At 51.2% G+C, this 25153-nt stretch overlaps 2 protein-coding genes across 3 annotated transcripts; both read right to left on the bottom strand.

Annotated features, from left to right (window-relative positions):
* Positions 1 to 310: 310 nt before the first annotated feature.
* On the bottom strand, positions 311 to 7932 carry Zbtb39 (zinc finger and BTB domain containing 39). 2 transcript variants are annotated; one of them, XM_032914130.1, is made up of 2 exons: positions 7891 to 7932; positions 311 to 6090 (listed from the first exon to the last, which is right to left on the bottom strand). In XM_032914130.1, exon 2 carries the CDS (start codon positions 6044 to 6046, stop codon positions 3905 to 3907), a length of 2142 nt encoding a protein of 713 aa, XP_032770021.1. In that variant the 5' UTR covers positions 6047 to 6090; positions 7891 to 7932; the 3' UTR covers positions 311 to 3904. The 2 variants fall into 2 exon arrangements, with proteins under 2 accessions (XP_032770021.1, XP_032770029.1); XM_032914138.1 differs by lacking the exon at positions 7891 to 7932 and adding an exon at positions 6591 to 6642.
* Positions 7933 to 15841: 7909 nt separating this feature from the next.
* On the bottom strand, positions 15842 to 22286 carry Tac3 (tachykinin precursor 3). The gene is made up of 7 exons (XM_032890817.1): positions 22149 to 22286; positions 21471 to 21580; positions 19343 to 19448; positions 19130 to 19159; positions 18496 to 18549; positions 18099 to 18172; positions 15842 to 16086 (listed from the first exon to the last, which is right to left on the bottom strand). Exons 2-6 carry the CDS (start codon positions 21573 to 21575, stop codon positions 18117 to 18119), a joined length of 351 nt encoding a protein of 116 aa, XP_032746708.1. The 5' UTR covers positions 21576 to 21580; positions 22149 to 22286; the 3' UTR covers positions 15842 to 16086; positions 18099 to 18116.
* Positions 22287 to 25153: the final 2867 nt, after the last annotated feature.

Here is a 25153-nt window from a genome sequence, read left to right as displayed (position 1 = left end):
CTCAGAAGCACCACTTCACCAAGAACCCTTGCTCCCTAGCTCTGGGCCAAGACCCCTGCAGGGATCTGCAGTTCTCTACAGGCTGACAGGTCTCCTCAGAGGTTTCTCCCTGAAACACTGAGTCTTCGACCTCATTTCTCACTGAAACAGTCAACAAGCCCATGCTGGGGAATCCCAGCTCCAGGAAACACAATGTGTCACCTGAGAGCCCTGGCATCTGTCGGGCTGGTGAAGCTCATAAAGTGTGCCAGAACCAGAGGTCTGTGTAAATGTGTGCAGACACAGAAAAGGAACTCTCACTTCACATTCCTTTCTTTCCCCTCCATCTCTCTTTTTTTATTCTAAATAAAAACCACACTTTGTGCTGAACAATGGAATAGAAAAGAATCAGATGTACGATTTTAGACGTCTACTGTTTTGGGGAGGGAAAGGTTTACAAAATATACAAAACTTTACAGCAGATAGTAAACACTTAAATATTAGGAGGTCAGTACTTAATTTAATGGAAGGAGTTAGACAGCAACGGCTTCTCTGTTTCACAGGAGACTTGAGCTACTCCAGCTGGGGTGGGGGGGACTGGCAGAGGGGAAATGTCAGGGTCACTGCCACAGGGGGCATCTTCTTAGACACTGATCATGACGTACCATCACCGGAGATGTATACGTGCACCCACTTTCGGTCTCATCTGATATGACTGGGACGTGTACACACTCCCAGCCAGGCAGAGACCACTTCATAGGGCCCACTCCCATGCCAACGAATTCAGAGTCCATGTATAAAGGGATCTGAATTCACTTTCAAGGTTGAGTAGTCTAGGGTTTGGTGGAGAGAGCACAGCAGGAAGCCAGAAAAGGAAGATAATCAGTAGCAAAGTCCTGCCTGGGTGAAAAGTTCTGAGGCTTACAGGTTTGCCCTGTAGACAAGGGGCTGGGGATAGGTCACAATAAAGTCAAAAGTAATTCTCGCCTATGTCTTTCCTGTTCTTAGGGTCACCTGACCCCACCAACACCTCTTTTCTTCCCAACTGGCCACGAAGTGTAGGAACTCCACAGAATCTTAAAATTTAGAACCAAATACCAGGGTTCGTTCAGTAGGGCTTTCTGATGCCCTGGCATCATGGAGCTGTCAGGGGACACCAGCTGTGTGGACACATCCTCTGGCCACAAGCAGCACATGCTGTTAATGCCAGTGTGCCACATCAACATTGTAATTTCCCCTTAGAAATGAGCCAGGGATGTCCCCAAGTCCGGCTTAATGTCCTTCAAATAGCCAACTAGATACTCCTAATAATTGTTGAACGACAGTTCTGAACACTGTACAGCTGGTTCTGAGTGCAGACCAAAAAATAAAATAAAAGGCAGGGGACGGGGAACAAACAAAGACAGAGCATTCAAAGGTCAGAGAGAATTCTACTGTGATACAGCAGGAAATAGTACTAGTGGGAATCCAGGGATGAAGGGGGCATGAAATCAAATGGGTGCTAAGTTAAAAATGCAAAATGAAGTTAACACCTCCCATCAGGGGTCCTGGAGCACCCTTCACTACCAAGTAATGTTTTGAGTAAATCTCATCAAGAGAAGGAAGAACTAGCTGCAGGGAAAGCAAATACAACTTCACACAGAAGGGGAGACTGGTCCGAAGGGGGCTACCCAAAGAGGCATGGTTTGGGCAATGAGCCTCCTGAGCTACTGGTCCCAATGGCTGCCTGTCTAACGGGACCAACTGGACCTCCCTGATCAATTAACCTGAAGGGATCAGAAGATACAGTTTGTGTTTTAGTGTTCCAAGGGCAAAACTTCAAAGGATCTGCTTTTTGGTTTATGGCAAAAAGGGAAAACTTCACAGTTTCAAGTTAAGTACACGGACCACCCAGCATCCACAATGCCTTATGCTAAGGAAAAGGGTTTCTCCGATCTCAGCAACCATTCGGTACTCACTCCTCGGCAGCAATCTAGGGAAGGGAAGCTTAGAAATTCCAGCAGATCTGTCGTTGTAGTGTGATACACATCCCCAGTGTAAACTGTAAGTCAGAAACTAAAAGCGACAGCAACCTCTTCCCTGTGAAAACACCACGTTCAGATGGGGAGGGATGTTTGAGCTGCATCATTCGGCTCAGGAAGGTCTTGGCACCAACTCACCGGCTTTCTCAGTTCAAAGCCCTGGGAAAGAGGCAGCCGGCCAGCCCAACTGTATACTGCTTTGGTTTGCCTCTGTGTCTTAATATATAGGGATAGGATGCTCCCTATGTCGGAAGGATAAAAAACTGTGCAAACACCTTCTTCCTGTGACTGATCTGAGTTTGCTCCGCTAGAGACTATGCTTGGAGAAACTGTGCTGCTTAAAAGGCCTGGCACTCTCTCTCCTAGTTACACCCCTGTTCTCCCCTCTGCAGCCATAACCCTCTGCTGGAATGTGGCTCCTTGCTTGAGAAACTCATTTTCCTAAAGTCATTTATCGAAAAGAGATGCTGGGTAGTACGTATACAAAACAAAATAATAATAATAATAAAATAAATATTAATGTCTAGAAAGGCTTTGTGAGTTAATTAAAACCACTTGTTTATGAAACAGCCCAGAGTGTGGCTGAGTCCCACCGGGGGGCAGTGTCGGTGGCTGGGCCCAAAATTCGGGACTTAGAGCTCACCTGAGCAGGGTGAGGTAGTATGAGCTACTTATAAGTATGCAAGATCAAGGGTCCTCTCCAGCCTCTTTTGGGCAAGACCCCTTCATAGACTAAGAATGGAGCCAAACAGCTGCGCAGAAGGCCTAAGCCAGCTACCATCCAAGAGCGCCCCCTGGGGGTGATGCAATGACAGATCAGGATAATTCCAGCAGGTCAAAGGTGAACTGCCAAGCTCCCACACTGTTACCACCAAGTAAACAAGTTACCCAACTGGGACAGTCGGAATGCACACCCTGCCATGCAGTCACCGGTGATGCAGGTTTCTTTAATCCAGAAGGGCTCATGCTCCACCACAAACTCACATGGTCTTCTTATCTACACTGTAGGTTAAACCGTCCTGAGTGGGAGACTCGATGTAAATTAAGGCAAGACTGCTGCTGTCTGAGACCTCTCCTCCATGCCCAGGAGACGGAAGGTTACGGAGGTAGCCAGATGGCAGACGACTACACTGAGGCGGCTCTCTGTCCTCCCTGCTCTTGACAGAAGGTTTGACGTCCAGGGTTATCGCTCTACAAAACCGCACTTCTTTGGAAATGAGGAGAAAGGAAGAGCCCTTCTTCCATCCATGGAGGCTGCCCCGTCTGGTGGCACCATGGGGTACCCCAAAGCTTTCCAACCTAAACAGAAAGCCTGGTCCCCAGTTTGGATCTAGCTGCCAAGAGACTTCCACCGTTCAATCGTCCAATCAGGAGAGCCGAGGTGTGGAGCAAGTAGTGCCCTCCGCTCCTGACACCTTGCCCCTGCTGAGGAGGCGTGGGTACCCGACATGAACTGCCCTGCTGCTAGTCCCTTCTGAACAACCACAATCCCCAAACCTCCTCACAGCTGTGGTCTGGCCAAAGACTGGCAGTCACAGCCACAGTGAAAACCCCATCGAGTGAGGCTGTTGGTCAGACTCTTAGCAGCATAAAACCTATCAGTAAACTAAAACTAGAGAAACCGGCGAAGGGGACCTAGTTTAACCCGGCTGCTTGACTAGATCCTAAAAGCCAGCCTCAAAAAATCATCAAAGGCAGCCCTCTGTGGGCGAGAACAGGTAAGGAGGTAAATGTAACAGGGCTGTTGCCTTTAAAAAGCAGTAACAGCTTATGTGCTATTTCTTCTCTCAACACAACACAAACAAGGCAAACTGTAGCATCAGCTGGGGAAGGACCGACAGCCTTTAGAAAATCACTATCCCGGCGGCCACCTGGGAGCTCCCTCGGGCTCTGCGGGTTCCCAGTCAGCTGTCCGGGTTCTTTTCAGCCTCTTTGGAATGTATAATGTACATGAAGGTCTGCTCGATGGTGAAGTCAGGTGGGAGGCTGCCTTTGTGCACACCGACATGTTTACTCATAAGGTTAAGGGTGGAACTGTAGTGGCCACAGACGGTGCAGCGGTACATGAGTGCCCCTGAGTGCGTCTTGAGGTGGCACTTGATGGTCGAGCGACCTCGGAAGAATTTGTGGCAAACCTTGCACTGGTAAGGTTTCTCGCCTGTGTGGATCCGTCGGTGGTAGTTGAACTCGCTTGTGTGGGCGAACCTTTTGCCACAGACCTTGCAGCTGTACTTACTATTCCCTGGTTGGCCCTGCAGAGCCAGCTCCTCACTCAGAAATTCCTCAGCGGGCAGCTTCCGCTTCTGGAGGGCTAGGTGTGGTAGCCCCACAGCGGGCCGTGGGTCAAGGCCACTGCTACACTTGTGCTGGCTGACGTGGTAGCGGTAGGCTGCCTCAGACCTGAAGCTCTGGCTGCATAAGTGGCAGCGGAACAGGACGTCCTCCAGGCTCTGGTGCACAGCCATGTGCTTCTCTAGAAGGTGCCAGTCTACAAAACTACTGGCACAGACAGAACAGGAGAAGACGGAAATGCCCAGATGGGAGAGCGTGTGCCACATGAGGCTGCATAGGTTGAGGTGGCGCTGATCGCAGACACTACAGGCCTGGCCCTTCAAACTCACATGCTCCAGGATGTGGCCACGGACCACATGGAAATCTTTGGCCAACGCTTTCCCACAGGCAGCGCATTTCAACTCTGGGGAGGCTGCCCCTGGGAAGAGACCCAGCTTCCCAGACAGGGGTTCGTTAGGGTGGACAATAACATTGTTCTCAAATATTCCATCCCGCCGGTGCAGGGTCAGCTGCCACTGGGTGAAGAACTTTGTCTCACACATGTCGCAGGAAAACAGGAAAATGCCAATGTGAGACAGGACATGGGTCACCCGGGAGTTTCGGTCCTGGAAGTGGGTCTCGCACACCTTGCAGTTGCCCGTGAGCAAGTCTACGTGGTCCCGAGCATGCTGCCTTATCAGCTGGATGTTGGGCTCTAGGACTTTCTTGCATACCTGGCAAGGCATGGCCTTATTCTCCCGGTTGTCACTGTCACCGAAAGCCAGGTCATCCTCGCTGTCATCGCTCAACTCAATCACCTCCTCGGTGGTCCCGAGGTCTTCAGCTGGGTCCTCAAACTGCAGATCCTCGTCCCCCAAGTCCTCCAGCTGGAGCTCATCCATCTGCCCAAAGCCTGGGTCTCTGGCCTGGTCGTTATTGCTCAAACAGGGATTGGTCTGGGGTGTAATGTCTACAGCATTATCCGAGGTGAAGAAGTTGCTTTTTCCGAAGTCTCCATTGCTTTGAACTTTGTATGGCTGGCAAGAACTCGTGGTGCTGGTCTGGATGCCTGTGCTGACCGTGCCTAGGACTGGTGGTGGGGTCACCATACTAGGAACAGAAGTGAAGGGAACAGGGGCGTCGTGGTCTTCTGACTTTGGTGGCAGTGGTAGTTGTGGCAGAGGCAAGCTATGATTAGTGTCGCCCGCGATAGCCCGCTCTTCCTCTTTATAGCTTCCTCCTGCATCAGTAGGCAGTGCGTAGTTTCTATCGGGACCAAAGTGTTCCCCACTCCCCCGGAGCTCTCCCAGGGGGTGGGTGGGATCAACTGAAGGACAACTCAGAGTGACACACGGGCTGTCACTGGTGCTGGTCAAGGACTTAGCGATCGTGGTGCTCTCTAGGTCAGGGAAAGTGGAATGGCAGGCTCGGAGGAGGTCCTCCATACCCAGACGCTCAGCGACCTCATAGATGACCCCAACGTTGATCAGGTCTGTGAAGAGCTCCGATGTGTACACAAAGCTCAGGATCTTCTCAAAGTTGGCGGGAGTAATGAAGTCCACCACATAGGTGCGGGCAGCATCTAGCCCGGTGTTTAAGAAGAGGTTCTGGAAGTAACCAGCGGCACAAGCCAGCACGGCTTTGTGGGCAGGGAAGGAGCGGCTCCCCACCACAATGGTGACATCGCACATGGTCTCTGACAGCCGGCACTTGTTGAGTTCCTTCAGCAGGTTGTTGGGGTGGTTGCTGCTTTGCAGTTTGATCCTCATGCCCATCTTAGCAGCTCCTGGGAAGTTGCCTCTGTATCAGCAAGGTCAATCTGTGGGCAAGACAGCGAAACATCCCTAAAAAAAGGGCTCTGTGCAGGAGAAAAATACAACCATTCTCAATGTGTCCTAGCTGAATGAACAGGGAAAACTGGAGCCGAAGATAATGGGTGGGGTGGGGGTGGGGAATCTTCACCCTGCACATACCCAACTGCAGAATCATCATGAGGAACCCAAAAGGGATGAGGGAAAAAAAAGTCAATTAGCTTGATCTTGAAAGTCTAAGGAGCTGGGATTGGAAAGACAGCTCAGCAGCTAAGAGCATCTGCTGTTCATGCAGAGGACCCAGGTTCCATCCCCGGCACCCACGTCTACAGCTCTAGTTCCAGGGGGTCTGACACCTTCTTCCCATTTCTGCAGGCCACAGACACACACGGTACACTTACATGCACGGAGGCAAACATTCATCCACACAAAACAAAAAACAAATAAATTCATTTAATAATTAAAAAAAAAAAAAAAACCTGAAGAGGCCAGGTACAATAGTATATACCTGTAATTCTAGCACTTGGAAGCCTGGGGCAGCAACATCAGTTTAGGGTAGCCTGGAGTATAAAGCCAGACTGTACGGAGTGAGCTATACAGGTCTAGCTAGGAGTCTTCCACCTGAGTGGAAGCACAATCCTCTGTCCTACCAAACAACAGGCTCGGGTCTCCTAAATGAAGTTTTCTCTGTCATTAAGTCTACTCTCTTACCTCACAATGCCAAATGCCACAAATATACCATTATCAACGCTCCGTTAGATGCGGAGGAAGAGGTAACAGTTGCACCTTTAGTCACCTACCATAGCTGTCCTTTCAAGTCCATATACAAACCTCTCAACCCTTCTTTTCTTTTTGAGCTCTTAGGTAGCCCTCGCTGACTTTGAAATCGCTCTGTTACTAAGGACGATCTTGATCTCATTATGACCCTCCTGCCTCCATCTCCCAAATGCTAGATTACAGACAGGAGCCACCAGAGGCAGCTCAGAAACCTCACACCCTTGAATCCCCATCTCCCCCTTCGTGGGCTACATGCCTACTCTCAGGCCCTTCTCCCAGACCCATTCTGGGTGCTGATTTCTCGATGTTACTGTATTCTGTGGATAAAGCTAAACTCATAACTACAGAAGAAAGCAAAGCGAACACAACTGTGGTATTTTACATCACGTAGGTACCCTGTATCTGTCTTTACCAACTGTATAGTAATAACTGGGTGCTTTAAGCAAGAGGGAGATTCCTTCAAGCGTTTTTAGCATCACTTTTTCCCCTTTCGGGTCTTGCACACCTCGGAGGAACAGTTAGTCACATGCCCGTGCGTAGCACAACTCGCCCCGAGCACCACAGCCCCTTTCTCCATCGCACCAGGTTCTACCAACAATTCCCAACTTTTCCCGGGGCCCAGCACTCGTCTGAGTATTGTTGGGTACCAAGCATGCGTCTCCCAGGCCCTGGCGGTCACTCATTCACCGTGGGAGGCTCCGGGCACCCTGTGGATCTGCAACTTGCAAGGAGTGCGCCCCAACCAACGGTCTGTGGGAGCCGCGGTCTCCCCGCGATCCGCCAGGGCAGGGGCAGCACCAGGCTGGGGCGCAGCACCGCAGGGAGGGCGCACCTCGGTGGCCGCGGACAGCGCGGGTTGCCCCTGTGCGACCCAGGCCCCGCGCCGCGGGAGCCGGCCGAGCGGAGGCCGGGAGACGCGGCCCGGGCCGCGGGAGGGAGGACAGGGGTTGGCCGGGGACACCGGCGGGGCGCGCCCAGCCAGGGCGACAGAAGGCCGAGCGGGGAGTCCGGCGGGACCCGACCGCGCTTACCCGGCTCCGCGGGGCCCGAGCACCATCGCCGCCGCCGCCTCCACACAAAGGCCCCGGCCCGCCGTGCCCGGCCCGACAAGGAGGCGGCGCCGCCGGCTGCGGCCAGACTCTCCATCCGCCGAGCCGCTCGCCGCGCCGGCCAGGCCCCCCCGCCGCCCGGCCCGCAGCGCCCCCCCGCCGTCCCGGAGGAGGCAGCGCCCCCCGCCGCACGGCCGCAGCGCCCCCGCCGTCCCGGAGGAGGCAGCGCCCCCGACGGCCAGGCAAGCCACGAGCCCACCAGCCCCTCGCTGTGGCACCTGGGGAGTGAAAAGCCGGTTCAAACCTGTCCCCCAACAGCCACGCAAAAAGTTAGCCTGTTCGGTTAATTTACGACTTGGGCGAGCTTTCTGAGGACAGGGACCTGTGGTTTTGCCGGAGCCCGTTTTGTCTTTTGCTTGTCACCTTGCCTTACACAGCCGATATAGGCACCTTCTAAAACCTGTGTGCAGGTGCGGGTGTGTGGATTGGGGACCTGACCAAGCCAGCTCAGTCAGTCAACAAGGGTCTCAAGGGAGGGAAGAAGAGAGAGAGGATTGAAAAAGAAAAAGGGAAACAATTAGACAAAACTGTAAGATGACCCCAGCCAGTGCTGAGGTTGAAGAAGCTTTATTTTTTTCCCTGTCTGCTTTTATATCATTCTAGGTACATCCAAAAAACAGGGTCAGTTCTTAGATCAAAGACAAAGTAATCGAGCGAAGTAGTAAACAAGGAGATCACACGAGATAGTAATAAAGCAAAATAGTAAACCTAAAAATCAAACAAGGTAATAATTAGACTAAGTAGTAAACAAATCCCCACGGTCACTGTTTCTAACGTTCTTATCTGAGCCTACTTCCTTGTCCGAGCCCAGTGACAAATGACAAATGCCTAGAGACCAATGATTAACGAATTGAGTATTTCAGGTTAGATCCCTGGGAAGTTCTTCTGATGGTCCAAAACCGACTCCCCTTCCTCGTAGATATGGATGGAATCCCAGGATTCCCTGGACCTTGGCAACCCAGGTCGGTTCCAAAACTGGTCTGCCCCTGTCTAGAATGCAATCGTTGGCCTCCCCTCTTCTTCTGAATCCGCTCGTCAAATGATCCTGCTCAGGACTAACCATAAAACCAAAACTCCCCTGCCCACATCCTTACACAGCCTAGACAGCCTAGACAGGCCAGTCTGGCTCCTCCACCGCCTTCCCTTCCTGTCTCCCCAGCCTGAGGAGAGTGAGCAGCTAGGCACAACTCTAGCACAGGCCTTCCCGTGGCCAAGTCCAGCTAGCTAGCTGGCTGTGTTCAGACTACTTCTTTCTATATGTTCTCTCTCTCTCTCTCTCTCTCTCTCTCTCTCTCTCTCTCTCTCTCTCTCTCTCTCTCTCTCTCTCTCTCTCTCTCTCTCTCTCTCTCTCTCTCTCTCTCTCTATACCTGTAATAAAACCTTTCCACGGTGGCTGGGAGCTGGTTGCCGGGTCAAGAGCACTGACTGCTCCTCCAGAGGTCCTGAGTTTAATTTTCAGCAACCACAGGGTGGCTCACAACCATGGATAAAGGGATCTGATGCCCTCTTCTGGCCTGCAGGCCTACATGCAGGCACAATGCTGTATATATAATAAATGTATTATATAAGTAAATCTTTTAAAACAGAAACCTTCCTTTCAACCGTACCACAGAACGACTAATGTTGTCAGTCCACACGAAAGGATCAGAAGGCCAAGGTCACGCTCAGCTACATAGCAAGTTAGAACATAGTCTAGGCTCCATAAAAGCCTGTCTCAAAAAGCAACGTCTGTGTTAATACCCCCTCCTGGGTTCCTAAAATGTGAAAGGAATTGGACCGTGAAAAGAGGGTGAAGAGTGACAGGAGATACCTCTCAGGTCTGACATTTAACGCTCTGTGGAATAGCATTCAGAGAGGGTCTAGCACACAAAACTGTGATAGTCAGAGAATTCTCTCTCTCTCTCTCTCTCTCTCTCTCTCTCTCTCTCTCTCTCTCTCTCTCTCTCTCTCTGAAATGCTTGTATCAGGACTTTTCCTCTCTGGGTCAGATGAGTTCAGTCTCTAGGTTTGAGTTTACATGGTGCCTTTTGATTTTGACCCCTTCTTTTCTTTAAACATTTATTGTTTATTTATGTATGTGAGTACACTGTTGCTGTCTTCAGAGACACCAGAAGAGGGCATTGGATCCCACTGCACATGGTTGTGAGCCACCATGTGGTTGCTGGGAATTGAACTCAGCACCTCTGGAAGAGCAGTCAGTGCTCTTAACTGCTGAGCCATCTCTCCAGCCCCTGCCTTGACCCCCTCCCCCTTCTTGAGTGCCTTCTTACGAACTCCTGGCCTCCTAGACACTGTGTGCTTCTGACTGAGCACCGTGACGACCCCCACCCCCATCACCACTCCTTTTTCTGAAACCGCCTGTTTAAACATTTGCATTTACACCTCTGTTTTATCACTGTGGTCGTCCGTGGTCAGGGGAGCTGCTCTCTGCAGTGGGCAGTGGTTACCTGCAGACTCACACCTGGCAACTGCAGAGACTAAGTGCTTACTAAGTACTCAGTCCTGAGTGAAATGTCTGTAGTACCCGCTCCAGGGCTCAAGGAATCTAAGACCAAAACAGGAAAAATGTACCTTGAGGTTAAGAGTTCTGTGTGCACTTAAGATAGTCAAAAGGAAGTTCCTGTTTGTCCTGTGTTAAGCCCTTGCAAAATGAGACTCCTATTTGCCATTAAGAATCAGTTCCGAAGAGATGGCTCAGCTGTTAAAGGCTAAGCTCACAACCAAAAATGTAAGTCAGTTCCTGTCTCTTAGGCCTGGGTAACGTGCGTGCAACCTCATGCACACAATACCCATCCTTTGTTTCTTCCATTCTCACGATGCGTAACAACCAACCCTCTTGCTCCTGTGAACACCTTATTCTCTCCTATAAGGGAGCCTTCGAAAGGCCGACAGGGGCTGCTTACTCAAATCCCAACTTAGCTGACTGGCAGCCAGCTAGCCTGTCCTGGGTGCACCCGAAAATACAGACTGCTTTAATCGGACAATCGTGGACTTGGTCTTTTCTCCTCCTGAATCTTGGATTTAAAAAAAATACAACAGAGGCGGGACGGAAAGTATACAAGGGTCAGGGAAAGAGGGGACGCTGTAGATCACCATCCACAGAGCATGACAAGGCATTTGTCCTCTTGAATTATTCTGTAGTTTTGACTGACTAAATCTGCATAAGACTCGGCCCATTAATTGCCGTCATGGGGAGGGAGGGGCTCTCATGAGGTCCCGCCCCTTTCCAGGATATATAGACAGTGTCTTTTAGGGTATGGATTGCTGTGATAAAGCACCATGACCGAAGTAACTCGTAGAGGAAAGGGTTCATGAAGGGAAGCCAAGGCGGGAACCTGGAGGCAGAAACTGAAGCAGAGGCCATGGAGGGACATTGCTTACTGGCTTGCTTCTACTTCAGGGCCTCCTGCCTAGGGGTGGCACTATCCACACTGGGCTGTCCCGAATATGTCCTACAGGCTTACCCACAACCAGGTCTCATGGAGGCATTTTCTCAGTTGGGGTTCCTTTCTCTCAGGTGACTCAAGCTTGTGACAAACTAACAAGAAACTAGCCAGGACAGGAAGTTACTGGTTGCCAGGATGAAGGGCAACCCCCTCCCTGAAGGTGTATAAGTAGTTCATGCTTGCTGAGATTATTTTCTTTGGTGATTTAGCCACCGTAAGCTACCCATATTTTGTAAATAACCCTTCCCTCGTGCTCCTGTAAGCTACAAGCCTAATTAGACACACTGGTTCACCAGGTTAGACTAGAAAAGGAGTTATTTCTTTGGTCTCCCATTGGCGACTTTTCTGGAATGAACAGACATTTGTCTCCCACAGAAGGACACACAACAGCGGTGGGACCCATTCTTATGGTTTGGGGTGGGGAGTTTCACTTTGCTCTGCAATGGAAGAGTTTCTTTCTGGTTGGTGCTATGTTCCAATGGCAGGACCAGTTCCCACAACTGGGTAAGGCAGCCCCCTGAAGTGGAAGTTTCTGGTTGTGTCATGTGAGGCAGACTCACATGGTCTTTTGCTGAGGCAAGACCCATGAAAGTACACGTGATGTTTGGAGATGGTATAAATAGAACTCCATGGACAGGGACAGAGGCTTGCATAGCTTGCCTCGCAACACTTCGTTGGCCTTCCATCTTTGATGATCTTTACTTCGTTGAGAGAGGCACAGTGGCAGAGAACTGCTCCCGGTGTCCTGGCCAGTCCTGGCCACGCCCACTGACTCAGCCTAGCAGAGGCCTGGCTGTTTCTGCTGGATCGTGCCACCATTGTTGATTCATGTTGGTATCCTGACACTACTGAACTGAGCTGCTGGTATCCTGATAAATGGAGATTGGAATCGCCCCAAAGAACTTCTGAACAGGTCCACATCTCTTGTCCTGTTTACCGTCTTTTCTCCCCTACCTTTGGACAGTGGGCTAGAAGGGATGTCGAACCATTTAAAAACTCTTATTATGCTCTTGTTTTCTCTTGCTCCTCTCTTGCTCTTGCCTTTCTGCCCCGACTCTCCCCTCATTCCCTCCCCTCCCCAATTCCATGTGCTCATGCTCATGGCTGACTTCTCCTCCTCCTCCTCCTCCTCCTCCTCCTCTTCCTCCTTCTCTTCCTCCTCCTCTTCTTCCTCTTCTTCCTCCTCCTCCTCTTCCTTCTCCTCCCCTTCTTCTCTCTGTCTCTCTCTGTCTCTGTCTCTGTCTCTCTGTCTCTCTGTCTCTCTCTCTTTCTTCCTTTCTCTGCCCCTACTACTCTCTTAACTCCCCTCCCCATACCCTGAATAAACTCTATACTGAGAAAAACCTTATTATAAAGTAGATTTAAAAAAAAAAATCTAAGCCCACAGCCCCCACAGCTCAGACACGATAAGGCATAGGACTCACAAGATCTGTTCAGCCTCTCTCACCAGCTGCCTTTGGAGTATGGAGCCCAGTCAACTTCACCAGCTAACAAACCACCTGGAAGGTGCAAACCAAGGTGCCTACTATTTATTATCTAGAGATGTTAAGGTAGATGACAGTCTCAGTGATGCATATGCGCAAAGCTAAATGGGGAAGAACAGGCTGGAAATTTAGTTGGGGGGGAGGGTCTCACTGCTCTAAGTACAGTAAATAGGAATTTAAGAAGATGGGTGAGGTATCAAACGCCTGTTAACCCAGAGTTTAGAAGGCAGGAGGATTTGGGGGAATTGAGACCAGCTTGGGCTACATAGTAAATTGAAAGTCAGCCTGGGCTGGGTTACATGGTGGGTGGGTGGTAGAGGGATGGGAAAGAAAGGGAAGAGACAGGTAGGGAGGAAGGGACAGAAGGGGGAGAAAGGGGGGAAGGGAGAGGAAGAGGGAGGAAAGGGGGAGGGGGGTGGAAGGAGAGAGGAGAGGAGGAAAGGAGAGAGGGAGGGAGGAGGGAGGGAGAGAGAGAGAGAGAGAGAGAGAGAGAGAGAGAGAGAGAGAGGTTTTCCTCTGAAATCCCTGGCACTGTAATATTTGTCAGCCCCACCAGAGAGCAGCCTTTCTGCACTTATGTCCTACTTGGCAGGCAGTTGTCACCCACAGCAGCTCAGCATCTATGCCAGACTCCGGATCTGAGCAGAACCAACTCTTGAGGCTCTCACAGCCTGAAGAAATTCTCCCAGACCCTGCGACAGCGTCTCAAATACCCTGCAGACAGCTACTTTAGAAAGGTCAGAGAGATGATTTGTGGGGAACGGCTCTATAATCTAGGGTGGGGTCACTTTTCTTTTACCAGCATAATGTTTTTATTGATTATTTGGGAATTTCATATAATGTATCCTAATCACACGACCCATTCCTCCAAGGTTCATCCTCCCATCCTTGTACCCCCACCAAAGATGTGTGTGTGTGTGTGTGTGTGTGTGTGTGTGTGTGTGTGTGTGTGTGTAAGTTCAATCTGTGCTGCCTTGTTGGAGCATGGTCAAACTCCCAGCAGCCAGTCCATCAAAGGTAACAGAGTCCTTCCCACCCCGCCCCCTACTCCGGGAAACCAACAGCTGTGAAGAGCTACATCTCTTGGCATCCATCACAATCCTTAAGGACCCTCCCCAACAGCTTCCTGTCTAGACCCCTCCCCCTTTCCTTGTGGGTGAGGGAGAGGTTGCCAACATCTCATTCTCCATCATCGTAGTCCTAGATACCACCAAGTGTGGTCGGGTGACCTGGCTCTGCGTGGATGGCTTTCTCTCCCTTCCCCACCACGTAGCTGTCAGTCAAAGGGGCACCCAGTGGGAAACTAGAACTTTCCCTGAGGCAGAAGAACTGCAAGAAACAGCACCTGCTCCAAAAGTCCTGCCCTGGAGTTGCCTGGGGGAGGCCAAGTGTCACCTTCGCATTTCTCCTGCGTCTGACTAAGACTAGGAGCTTGGAGGGATTTCCCATGTTTTATTGGGGTACAAAGCCCGTTAAAATGGGCAGGGATCATTAGCACATCAGATTGATAAAAGACATGCACACCCATGGCTTGTCAGGCCACGTTCTGGGCTCTACTGTGCCAGTGTTGGAAGGTAATTGATACACTACAGAGGAAGAACATGAGAGAAATGCTTTGCCCTTTCATGGCTACAGCAGCCAGTTAATACTGAGGACATTTGCCTCTTTTGGCTTCTGTAGTAACCTCCCTGTCTTACCTCCACCCCAACTGGATCAAGCTGGATCTGCTTGTCCATAACCCTGCCATACTACAAAATCCATGTGTGGGTTTGGGGGGGGGTCTATTTCTCTTGGTCCCAGATAGAGAGGGCAACAGCAGACACACCTGTGTCCAAGTTTGAAGTTGACAGTCAAGAGCAGGCTATGTGGGTAGCTCTGCTGTGGAAAAGCCCCCCACCCCACCCCAGCGTGGGCAACACTCATGAAAACCTCATCCCCGGAGCTTCCTAGCAGCTACACTAAAATGGGCCTCGAGGGGTCTCCTGCCATAGTTTACTATTTCACATCCTTGGGGAGGAGCAGGAGTTCCTTAGCCTTCCTGCCCTTCACATGGGAATGTTGGTAAGCCAGCCTCAGGAGGGCCTCATGTGGGAGGTTACAGCTATTCTGACTGGCGACAGCAATAATCCGATGTAACCCAGGGAAAGCAACCAGTGACAATGGTTGCCATCTTCCCCAGGATCATCATTTGGAGAGAGAAAATAATCCGTGCACAGCCCCCTAATTAGGAAGTGCTGGAGTTGCTGACTGAATTTTCCCAGGCTCTGCCTAGACAAACAGGTAAGCCTTTCAGAACCTATCTGAACTGGAACCTAGGAAGGTTCTTGTTAGTAATGATCCAAATCTGAGGATTGGTTGTTTTTGTTTTCTTGAAACAGACTCTCACTTTGTGGCCAAGACTGACTTCAAACTCAAGATCCCCCTGCCTCAACTTGCTGAGGGTTACAGGTGTGCATCCCACCGGTGTCTGTCTGAGTACTGGGGTTACAGGTGTGCACCACCATACTGGTGTCTGTCTGTCTGAGTGCTGGGGTTAGGTGTCCATCACACTGGTATATACCTGTTCTTTTTATCACCAAATCTGTTGTGAATTGTCTGAAGAATAATTATTCTAGTAGAACAGCTATTATGCATCCAAAATGAAGGTGTATCTACTTAAATAGGGCTTTCTTTACATTTGTGTGCATGTATGTATGTGTGTGCACGCGAGTGTGTGTGTGTGTGTGTGAGTGTGTGTGTGTGTGTGTGTAACCAAAGTGGCTTATGCAATGACACACATGTGGAGGCCAGAGAACAACCTCTCCTTCTGTGGTGGATCCAGGGATCGAACTGAGGTCATCAGGCCTGTGTGGCAAGCCCCTTTACTCCATGACCCACCTTGCAGGCCCGGTGTCGTCTTTTTTGCATATATGGATTTATGGAAAAGCCCACTCAGTTCATCCGTTGCATCAGTCACTCCATTGTAAAAACCCTTTATTGTTGAGGAGGAGACATGGTATTTTTAATGCAGGACACTACAGAAACCATAATTGGTATGGGGGTAGAGGCTGTTCATATGCAGCATCTGTGCAGAGTAGGGAAGGGAGCCGACAGGAGGACCTTGCAGGCAGGGAAGCAGGAGCGCAGGCACTGGGACCGCCACAGGGACCCTGTCTTTATGATGCAGTCCAGGGTCTGAGAGTGGAGTGCTAAAGACAAAAACAAATAGATAAGACTTTAAAATCACATCTTTGTCCTACAAAATGACACTGCCCTCTGTCCCACCCACTGAGGGAACGAGGGCCGGCCAGCTTCCTGGAAAAAAAAAGCTTAACTCTCAGTTGTCCCTGCAGCCTTGTGGGGCTGGAGAACTAACTGCTGGCTGCAGGTGCTTGCCCCTTTCCCAGTGTGCTAAACACTGTGTCTGCCTGTCTGTCCGTCTGTGGAGCACACACGGAAAGGTGAAGTGACCAGTTCATATCACCCAGCACTCCCAGGAGGCTGGCACAGACAGCCCACCCAGAGCGACCAGTCCTCCCCTGCTTAACCCAGCTCTTGGTCTTTGAAGGCAGGTTCTGAATGGCTTCTGTTTTCAGCAGCTTCACGTGAATGAAATAAAATGATGCAGTCACCTGTGTTGATCCACTTCTAATCACCTTTAAATGCTATCCCTTGGGGACTGATTCTACACCCTGACAGTGCGGCACCTAACAGGCTTAGAACACCGTTGTTGGTGAGATTAGGAAGGCTACAATTACTGCACTCCCTCTGAAAGAGCTTGGATTCGCCGGCAAATATTAAAAGGAGACTTCACAATGCACTTGCCTTTACCATTTGTATGAAATACTATGGCAAAATCGCACTGTAATTATCTTTACAGCTAGTGCATAACGCCAGAGGAGAGTATATCATCCAGATATAGCTACATGCGTAATTATCTGGCCATCGGCAGGACTGAAATAGCCATCTAATGAGAGCAAAATGATATGGTGTGCACCGTGTAATCAGCCAGTTACAGTTATTACAGCCCCTATGCCCTCTCACCCAACAGCAAAGGGGACCAGACCCTGGTCCTAGGGAGTCGTGAACAGGTGGTACCAAGACTCAGCTTCTTGGGTCTCCGACTGGCTACCCTGCGGCTGTGACTGAATTCCCAGAGTGAAGAGAGAGAGGCAGGAGGCTGTGCAGAATGGCAGAGGCTCCCAGATCCTTCCTCATTCCTGCCTTCCTTCTCTTTAGAAACCAGCAAAATGGAAGGCATCAACTGAGCTGCCGTTGCCGTGTGTGGGTAGATGGTGTCAAGACAGAAGCTCTGTGTTTTGACTAGACTTCCCCGAGGAACTTTCACACCAGTGGAAAGTGAGGAATATCTCAGCCCACGCAGTCCTGAGGTCTGACCTAGATGGCTTTCAGCAGTCAGATAAAAGCCAGCCAGGGGACACATAAGGACATCCTCCACCCTCCCTCCCTCCCTCCCCAACACCAGCTCCCAGACCAGAAGAGCCATAATACAGGTGGCTCTCGGTGTGCCGGGAACCATTATAAAAGCTCTGTCTATCAAACCACAGCCCTGGGAGATTTTATCACTGCACTTATATTCCAGACGGGGAAACTAAGCCACAGCATTAAGTCGCTTGGCCAAAGAGAGACAGCTCGAGAAAAGCAGGTCCAGGACTGAGTTTAGATTAGGTCCTGATGCATCCTGCTGCTCCAGGGGGCCGAGATGTGGTTTCTGGCTCCTGCCACAGACTTTCAGCATGCCCGAGTCCTGTAAGTCACAAGTGTACCTGACTGCATCCTGAGCAGTCTGTATCTCACCACAGTTCAACCTCCTTGGGAGGCAAACACTTGGGCTGTGAACCAGACCTATAACGAATGAAAGGTGATCTCAACCATCTTTTGTATAGGTCACAAGAAGACCGTATCCAGCACAGCAGTTGAGCACTGGAGAAGCCCCACGGGATTCTTTACCCTGCTTCCTACATCTCACTCTGTCTGCTCAGTGATCATCGGAGTCCCTGACACCAGAGAAAGAGATAAAAGAGCACACTGGAGACGGCACGCTATGTCTAAGAGTCATTGTGCCTGACGCTTGGTGTGCTGGGCACTGTCCATGTTATTTGTGTTTTAGGGCAAAGGTGTGTGCATCGGTAGCATCTCTGAGAACCACATTGGGCAGCTCCCTCCCCTGCCCCCTCCCACTCCAGCCAATAGTACTTGCCTTTTCTGCACTGCTGGCCTATTTGAGGACGCCAAAGCTGGGGGTGTTCTCTTCAACCACATCAGCGGGAGTGTCTGGGGTGAAGTAAGCAGTGTGGTTAGGAAGGATTCTTCTGAATCAGGGCTGGCTATGACAGACAGCTCTGAGAGACAGAGCTGGGAGAATGCAGGGGAGACAGAGCCTTCTGTCCCTCTCTCTCAGCCAAGCCAGGCTGTCCTACTCTGTGCTCAGGGAAAGGGCTGATCCTGATGACTGTAGATCTGAGCTGACTGAGAAAGAAAGGGCCATAGACATTCAGGGCAACTGAGAAAACTCATCTTCCTCTCTGGTGACAAACTGGAAGGCACTTCTGACCTATCCTTAGCAGTACCCAGACCCTCCCCTGGGTGTACCCTACCTGGTTGGCTGTTCCTCTTGCCCATAAGTCCCACAAAGAAGTCGTGCATGTCACCTAAAAGAAAAGGCCAGTGTTGTCAACATACATGTCAAGACTTCTAAGCCTGCCCCCAATCCAAACCAGGTCTATGTAGGCTAGGCTGCCCTAGAACTTGCCATGTAGCCCAGGCTAGCCTTGCATTCTCCATTCCTCCCTAACCCCCTGACTTCCAGAATTACAAACGGGCCAAGATATCTGACTAGTCTTTATTTCATTGGAACCTGAACTCCACAGCTAGCAGGTCTCTTCTCTCTGCCCATCTTCTCTTTCTACCCCTCCCTCCACACATGCACTCAACACACACATACTGTGTTCCTTCCCTACCACAGCAGGTGCTGGCTTAGCATCTTTACCACCAGGAGAGCCTCTGAGTGCCCAGTGACCAGCCAGTGAGGAACGAGCTCCCATGCCCCCACACCTGTTTTTTCCTTGTTCCCCCCGCTGTCTCCCACTCAGAAAGGCTGGCTAAGCAACTGTGGCTGGCATATTGTCTGCACCAGCTGAGATGAAGCTGGCCAAAACGGCCCATCGGCCCCACCCATGCCCATGGGACTTTGGACAAATGGTCAGCACAGATGGGGAAGAAGCTACTCACGTTTCTGTGGAAGTGATGTCTCCTTCGGTCCTGTGAAGGCAGGCACACGTGTGTAGATGGAAACAGAGAGGAATTCAAATCACTGTCCTCATTAACTAAGTAGGACACCCCCTTCTCCCTCCCCAGGAACGGGTTTCCCAGGCCAGTGTAATCTTCAGAACGCTGGCCCCTTGCCCCTCCCCCCAGCCTTCCCTCTCCAGAGCCTCCTCCTACCCACGCTAGCCTTGCTCAGCACTTTCAGCAATCCTTCCAGAGAGATGGGGCGGCTGTCGTAGAGTCTCCGAAGCAGGGATGGAGGTAGCTGAGAGAGATCAGAGTCCTTGCAAGGGAGAGAAGCAGAGAGCTGAGGGATGGGGTCCACACCCCACCCACTTGCTCTCTTCCTGCACAAAATAGCCTTACCCCAAACCCTCTTCCTCCCTGGAAGAGAAATGGGTGCATAAAGTGTGGCGTGTGGGGCGGCACAGCAGCAGCAGCAGTGGCAGCAGCAGCAGCAGCAGCGGGACCATGTTAGAACCCAGTCTTACCTGAGACCTCTTGGACAGGACCTGAATCTGAATGTGACCCCATGGTGCCGATGTGCATGGTGAAGTTTGGAGCCATGTGGAGGTTTCCGGGTGGCTGGCCTGTTGACCTGATTGCCTAAGAACTGACTTCCTGGGATGCTGATCACGCTGTCTCCCAAGGTCAAGGGTGACTGTCTCCTGAAATCCCTGCTCAGCTCTGCCACCTCTCCGTGACAAAGTCACAAGTTCAAAAACAGCTTGCTCACAGACACAGTTAGTCCACTGAGTGAGCCATGAACTCGCCTCACCCAAGAAATCCCACTGAGCGTGTGTCCTCTAACCTGTGCTCTGTGACTTGGTCAGGTGGTGGCGGACAGCCAGGGCACATGTGCAGACACAAGACTCCCTACTGTGCGCAGTGTCTGTGAACAGTGCTCTCCCTGGCTTCTCACTGTCTCCCTTGCTCTTCACCACAGCTTTCTGCTTCTTGCTTGTTTTCTCTCCCCTTTCCACCCTGGACCTAGAATTTCAGATTCCAGAGCTGCTGCCCCATAAGAAAACTGCATTTTCCTCGTGATTTTTTTTTCTAAGAACTCGGGCACAGCAGGGTCGATGAATACATGACATGTGCACCATTAGCTAGAGCCCAGAGAAGTGCTGCTGCGGACTGTATTAGGGGATGTTGTCTGGACCTCAGCTGTGCCCCTCTCTGGAGTCCTAGCATCCTCGGGCTGCTGTGTACACCAGAGTACACCCCAGACAAGCCTCGCAGGTACTCACATACACATGTATGCCACCCAGTAGCCTCATCCTCACAGACCTTGGGGGGAGTGAGAGTCTCTTGTGCTGACCAAGAGAGGCAGAGGGGTGTTCTTGTTGCCTGAGGCACTGAAGCAAGCTTGTTTCTGAAGAACCCAGGCAGTCCTACCCCACCCTGACTGCACAGGGTCCAGCCTGTATCTGATACTTCCCGAGCACTGGGTTTTATTTGCATCTGATTGCCACCTGTGTGTGTGTGTGTGTGTGTGTGTGTGTGTGTGTGTGTGTGTGTGTGTGTGTGTGTGTTCTCTCCCTCCCCCCCTCTCTCTCTGCCCAGCACACAGCTTCCCAGAAGCCACTTTTTTCCAAATTGTTCAAATACTCAGCCCACCTCCTGTAATGAGATGCTAAACAGATCGGAGCTGGAGAGGCAGTGCGGCTTCACACACTGAATGTGTAATAAGTCCCACCTGTAATCATCTTAAAAGCGTTTGTACCGATGTAACTGCTGTCGACTCAAAACCCCGAGAAGACTTCCTCCCTGCACTCCCCTACGCCGCCGACCTGACAAGGTCTATTCTTTTTCTTAGAGGAACTTTAGAAATCCAAGCTCACCCTGGCTTTCTGTTTCACAGGCTGACTAAGCAGAGGCTTAGAATTAGGCAGGCGGGAGGGGAGAAGGAGAAGGGTTGGGACCTTGGATACCTGAGTCTGCAAGAGGTGGGTGGGGCGGGGGTCTGCATCTTGAAAATTAACATGTGTAACTGATAGATTATATATATACATGCATATATATTATGTGTGTATATACATATATGTAAACATACATATACATACATGTGAACTGCTCAGTCCATACAATGCTGAACATTCTTTAGGGTACACTTCATCTACCAGATACCCAAGACGCAGAGGGGTACCATAGAGACAATGGACACAGGAGAGGACCAGAGATACAGAGAAAGCTACAGACAAAATGCCCAACCCCACCAGCCCACCTTCTTCCCTCCAGCTATGCAGACAGACAGAACCCCGAGTCCCCCTGAGGTCCTTGACTCTGTCAGGGGACATCTTACCTTACTGAGCCTCCCACCCTGCTCCTGAGGCCCCTCACACGCAGCCCCGAAGGTCCAAGCCAAGCTGAGGGCGAGGACAGCCGCGAACAGCATGGCGCTCCTCATGGTGCCTGAAGGACAAAGCTAAGATGAAGGGAAGACAGCTTGGTGGAGACACAGGAGGCCTTCCCGACTGACCAGCAGCTGGCTTCCACCATGTTATTCTAGCCCCTGGCTCCTCTATCCAAGCCCTGATCTGAAGAGCCTTGGCTGCCTCTCTGAGAAGGGGCTACATCATTTTGGCTCCCCTTCCCAGGTCCCCAAACATCTCCCTAGGATCTGCCCCAACAATGAGCGATGGTGCGGTGCTGGACTCTCCGGGTCCCGAGGATGGTAGGCTTACAGGGTCTACGCTGTCTGTTCCTTTAGTTAGCTTTGGAAGAGCCCTGGATACTGTTCTACAGCACTACACAACCCGAGACTTAGAAACTTTCTGACCTGTCCTGATTCCGGCCCCAGATGCTAAGCCTTAACAGCTCTCCATCCTGGTGGGCACTTTCTCGTCTCCTTCCCGGTGCCCTTGTTTACCCATCAGAGGCTACCATCCTCTGCCATCTCCTCTCCTTTGTCCCCTCCTGACTGGCACCCCTCGTCCTTGGTGCCAGCTTCAGTCTGCCACACTGTCTTCCCTGGACCTACCTGTAGAGCTGGACGGCTGGCAGGATCCGGGAGCCGGGTGACGCTGCTGTGGAGACAGAGAGAGGCAAGAGTGCAGGGGCTCGGGGAGGTGGCAGGAACCAGTCCCAGCTCCCTGATAAAGGTTCTGGGAGGGTTTGGGGGAGTCGAGGGGAGGGGCTGAGAGTCACCAATCCCAGGGTGGCTGGAGGGGAGGAGGAAGGCTGGTAGGGGAGAAAATGCAGGCTGCAGTCACATACCCAGACACGAACGTGCATGTACACACACACACACACACACACACACACACACACACACACACACACACACACACACACACACACACACACCAGGCCCAGCAGTGTGCTACAGTTGTCCAGCAGCCCACTTCCCAGAGGCAGCCAAGGCAGACGCTCTAAGGAATGCCGTAGTGTGTGGTTTCTCAAAAAGTCACACGCCAGGTCAGTCTAGCTCAGTAGCTGTGCCTCCTGGACCCCTTTCCAAGAACTCATCGGCCTCTTGCCCTGTACGCCTCCAGGGGTGACTGTCCGCCTGGAATAGCTCAGACGCGTGTCTCCATTCCTGCCACCACCAAGACAAGCCCACTTGAAGATGAGGGTGAAGATCGCTCCCTCTCTCTCCTCCCAGTGGGAGCTCCTCTGTCTCCTGCTCCTCACCCTGAGGGAGGTGCAGTCTTCTTGCACTGAGACCACCCTACCTCCCCCCACCCCCCAGTGCTGCGGCCTGCCCTCTCCCCCACCCCTCTCCTTCCTGACTGAGCTGCCTCAGCTGCCTTGGGCTACAGTTCTGCCTGCCACCCCTCCTGCAGTCGTCTGAGAGAAGGAACAAACCCTGCCCATCCTGTCCCCCAAACACCCACCTGGCTCCATTTTCCAACCTCATCTCTTTAACTGCCTCAAAGCCCAGACATCTTTTCTGACCCTTCCAGCCCTCCTTTAAATCCCACTCAGATGAAAGCATTTTTCTGTAGGTTTCTTAGCCCAGGAGAGACACCCGGAGAACTCAGGGTCAGCCGTGTTCTTGAAAACCTGCAACTAGGACCTGGCCACAGGGTTTAGATACTCACCAGGAGCTTAGATATGCAGCGGGCATTTGACTCCCCTCACTTCCATGATAGAGATTTTTTTCTTTTTTTCTTTTCTTTTTTTTTTTCGGAGCTGGGGACCGAACCCAGGGCCTTGCACTTGCTAGGCAAGCGCTCTACCACTGAGCTAAATCCCCAACCCCAGATTTTTTTTAAAAAAAATACCCATTTTTCTGATTAGGAAACTGAGGCCAGGAGTTTCAGTGACACACTCCAGTATACAGAGCTATTAGCTAGTAAAGAGTCATGATCTGGGCTCTTCTTACTCTAAATCCGTCACTGTTTTTACAGCATGACATGTTGACCTTTGAGGGAGCCATGTATCTGCTCTTTCAGAGAGCACAGAGGGCCATCTTTCTGAGTCTCGGAGATTTGGAAAAGTCACACTTTTACATCGGGATGAGGAGAATGTAGTGTGTGCTCTAGGCTCCTCTAATCACCCCATTTAAAATTGCTACTACCCCATATTCCCCTACTGATATTTTACTCATTGTCTCTGTCAAACGCATCAACTCTACCAAGCATTGCAAGAACAAGAATCTTGTCTGTGAGTATACCCCTTCTCGGTAGTGTTCGGCATTATCACAGATGCTCGATAAAAACTTATGAAAAAAGAAGCCAGAGCCAAGGTATTTGGATTTTGTTTTTGGCTTTGACTTTTTTCTAATTTCCACCCCAAACATGAGCATCTAAATTGCTTATTGAGTCCTGAAGTCCTTTCTCCACTCCACACCCTGGGACTTGGGTCATAGTGATAAAGTCACGCTGGCTACACAGGGCCCCATGTTCACCCCAGAATGTGGGCAGCAGCTGGGTACCAAGGTCTCTTTATGATATGAAAGACTAATGGGGCCTCATTAAAAGTTTCTCATTACCCAGTTAATTGCAGGACTGTGTGGGCAAAGAACAGGGGCCAGCACCCAGAGTTGTGAATATTTGCTGAGGAGAATAAAAATGGGGGACTGTTTACATTTCAATTGCAGAACACGTTCCTCAGAGAACTGTTTCTAATTGAACCTCATGTTACACACACACACACACACACACACACACACACACACACACACACACCCCGCAACACGGCCATCCCTATCCCTGAGCCCCGACATCAGGGAAGCAGGACTTCAGCAAAGGTCCGCCATGAATAATGTCCTTTGATGATACTGGAGCTCACGGAGGAAGGCAGGAGTCGAGGCTAGGGGGTAGCTGATCACCCCTTGATCTCTGGGATTAGTGAGGACTTGAAAGAGTGGATGATGCCACCCGAGCCGGCAGTGGTGGAGGAGAAAGACTGCAGAGAGCTGCAGCAGGCAGCTTCGCTTTGCCCACGACTCAGATGCAAACGACACAAGTGCCTGTGGCAGCTACAGAGCACCAAGGAGTTCTTTCTCTGAACATCTCAGATGCTGGCATAAAGTTGGGGTCCGCAGCAGCTGGCGCCCCCATCCCTGACCATGCTGTGGGTGTGTCCAGTTGTCCAGAGCTGAGGCAGGCTAGGCACAAGCTCGTGTGTACAGGCTGACCTGTGCCTGTCTGCCATGTGCTCTGCTGTGGACTCCCTTGTATCTGGAGAGACTGAGTTGAGAGTGGTGCTGAGCTATGTGTGACAGAGAAAGGCAACAGTTCTCTGACCAACGAGCACCTCCATCAAGAACTAGGAAAAGGCCCTGGGGACCGGAAGAGGAAACTGAGTCTGGACTGTGTCGGAGCTGCAAGGCCCTTGAATGGCTCCTCAGTCAGGGTGGTCTAGGATGCTTGTGGCCCTCTGAGGTTGAAGCAACCTACACTTCGAGAGGGCAGGATGGACAGGTGTGCAGAGGTGGGGCGAGTTGTGAATCCTGATCCACACAGCGGAAACGTCAACTCCAGCCCTTTCCATAGGGAAAAATGGACCCTGGGCTCCAGGAAAAAAGAGAGGGAGGCA

The sequence above is a fragment of the Rattus rattus genome, chromosome 1 (genome assembly GCF_011064425.1).
Source record: "Rattus rattus isolate New Zealand chromosome 1, Rrattus_CSIRO_v1, whole genome shotgun sequence".
NCBI lineage: Eukaryota > Metazoa > Chordata > Mammalia > Rodentia > Muridae > Rattus > Rattus rattus.
The sequence above is the reverse complement of the archived record's forward strand: the minus strand, read 5'-3'. Positions and strand labels throughout refer to the sequence as shown.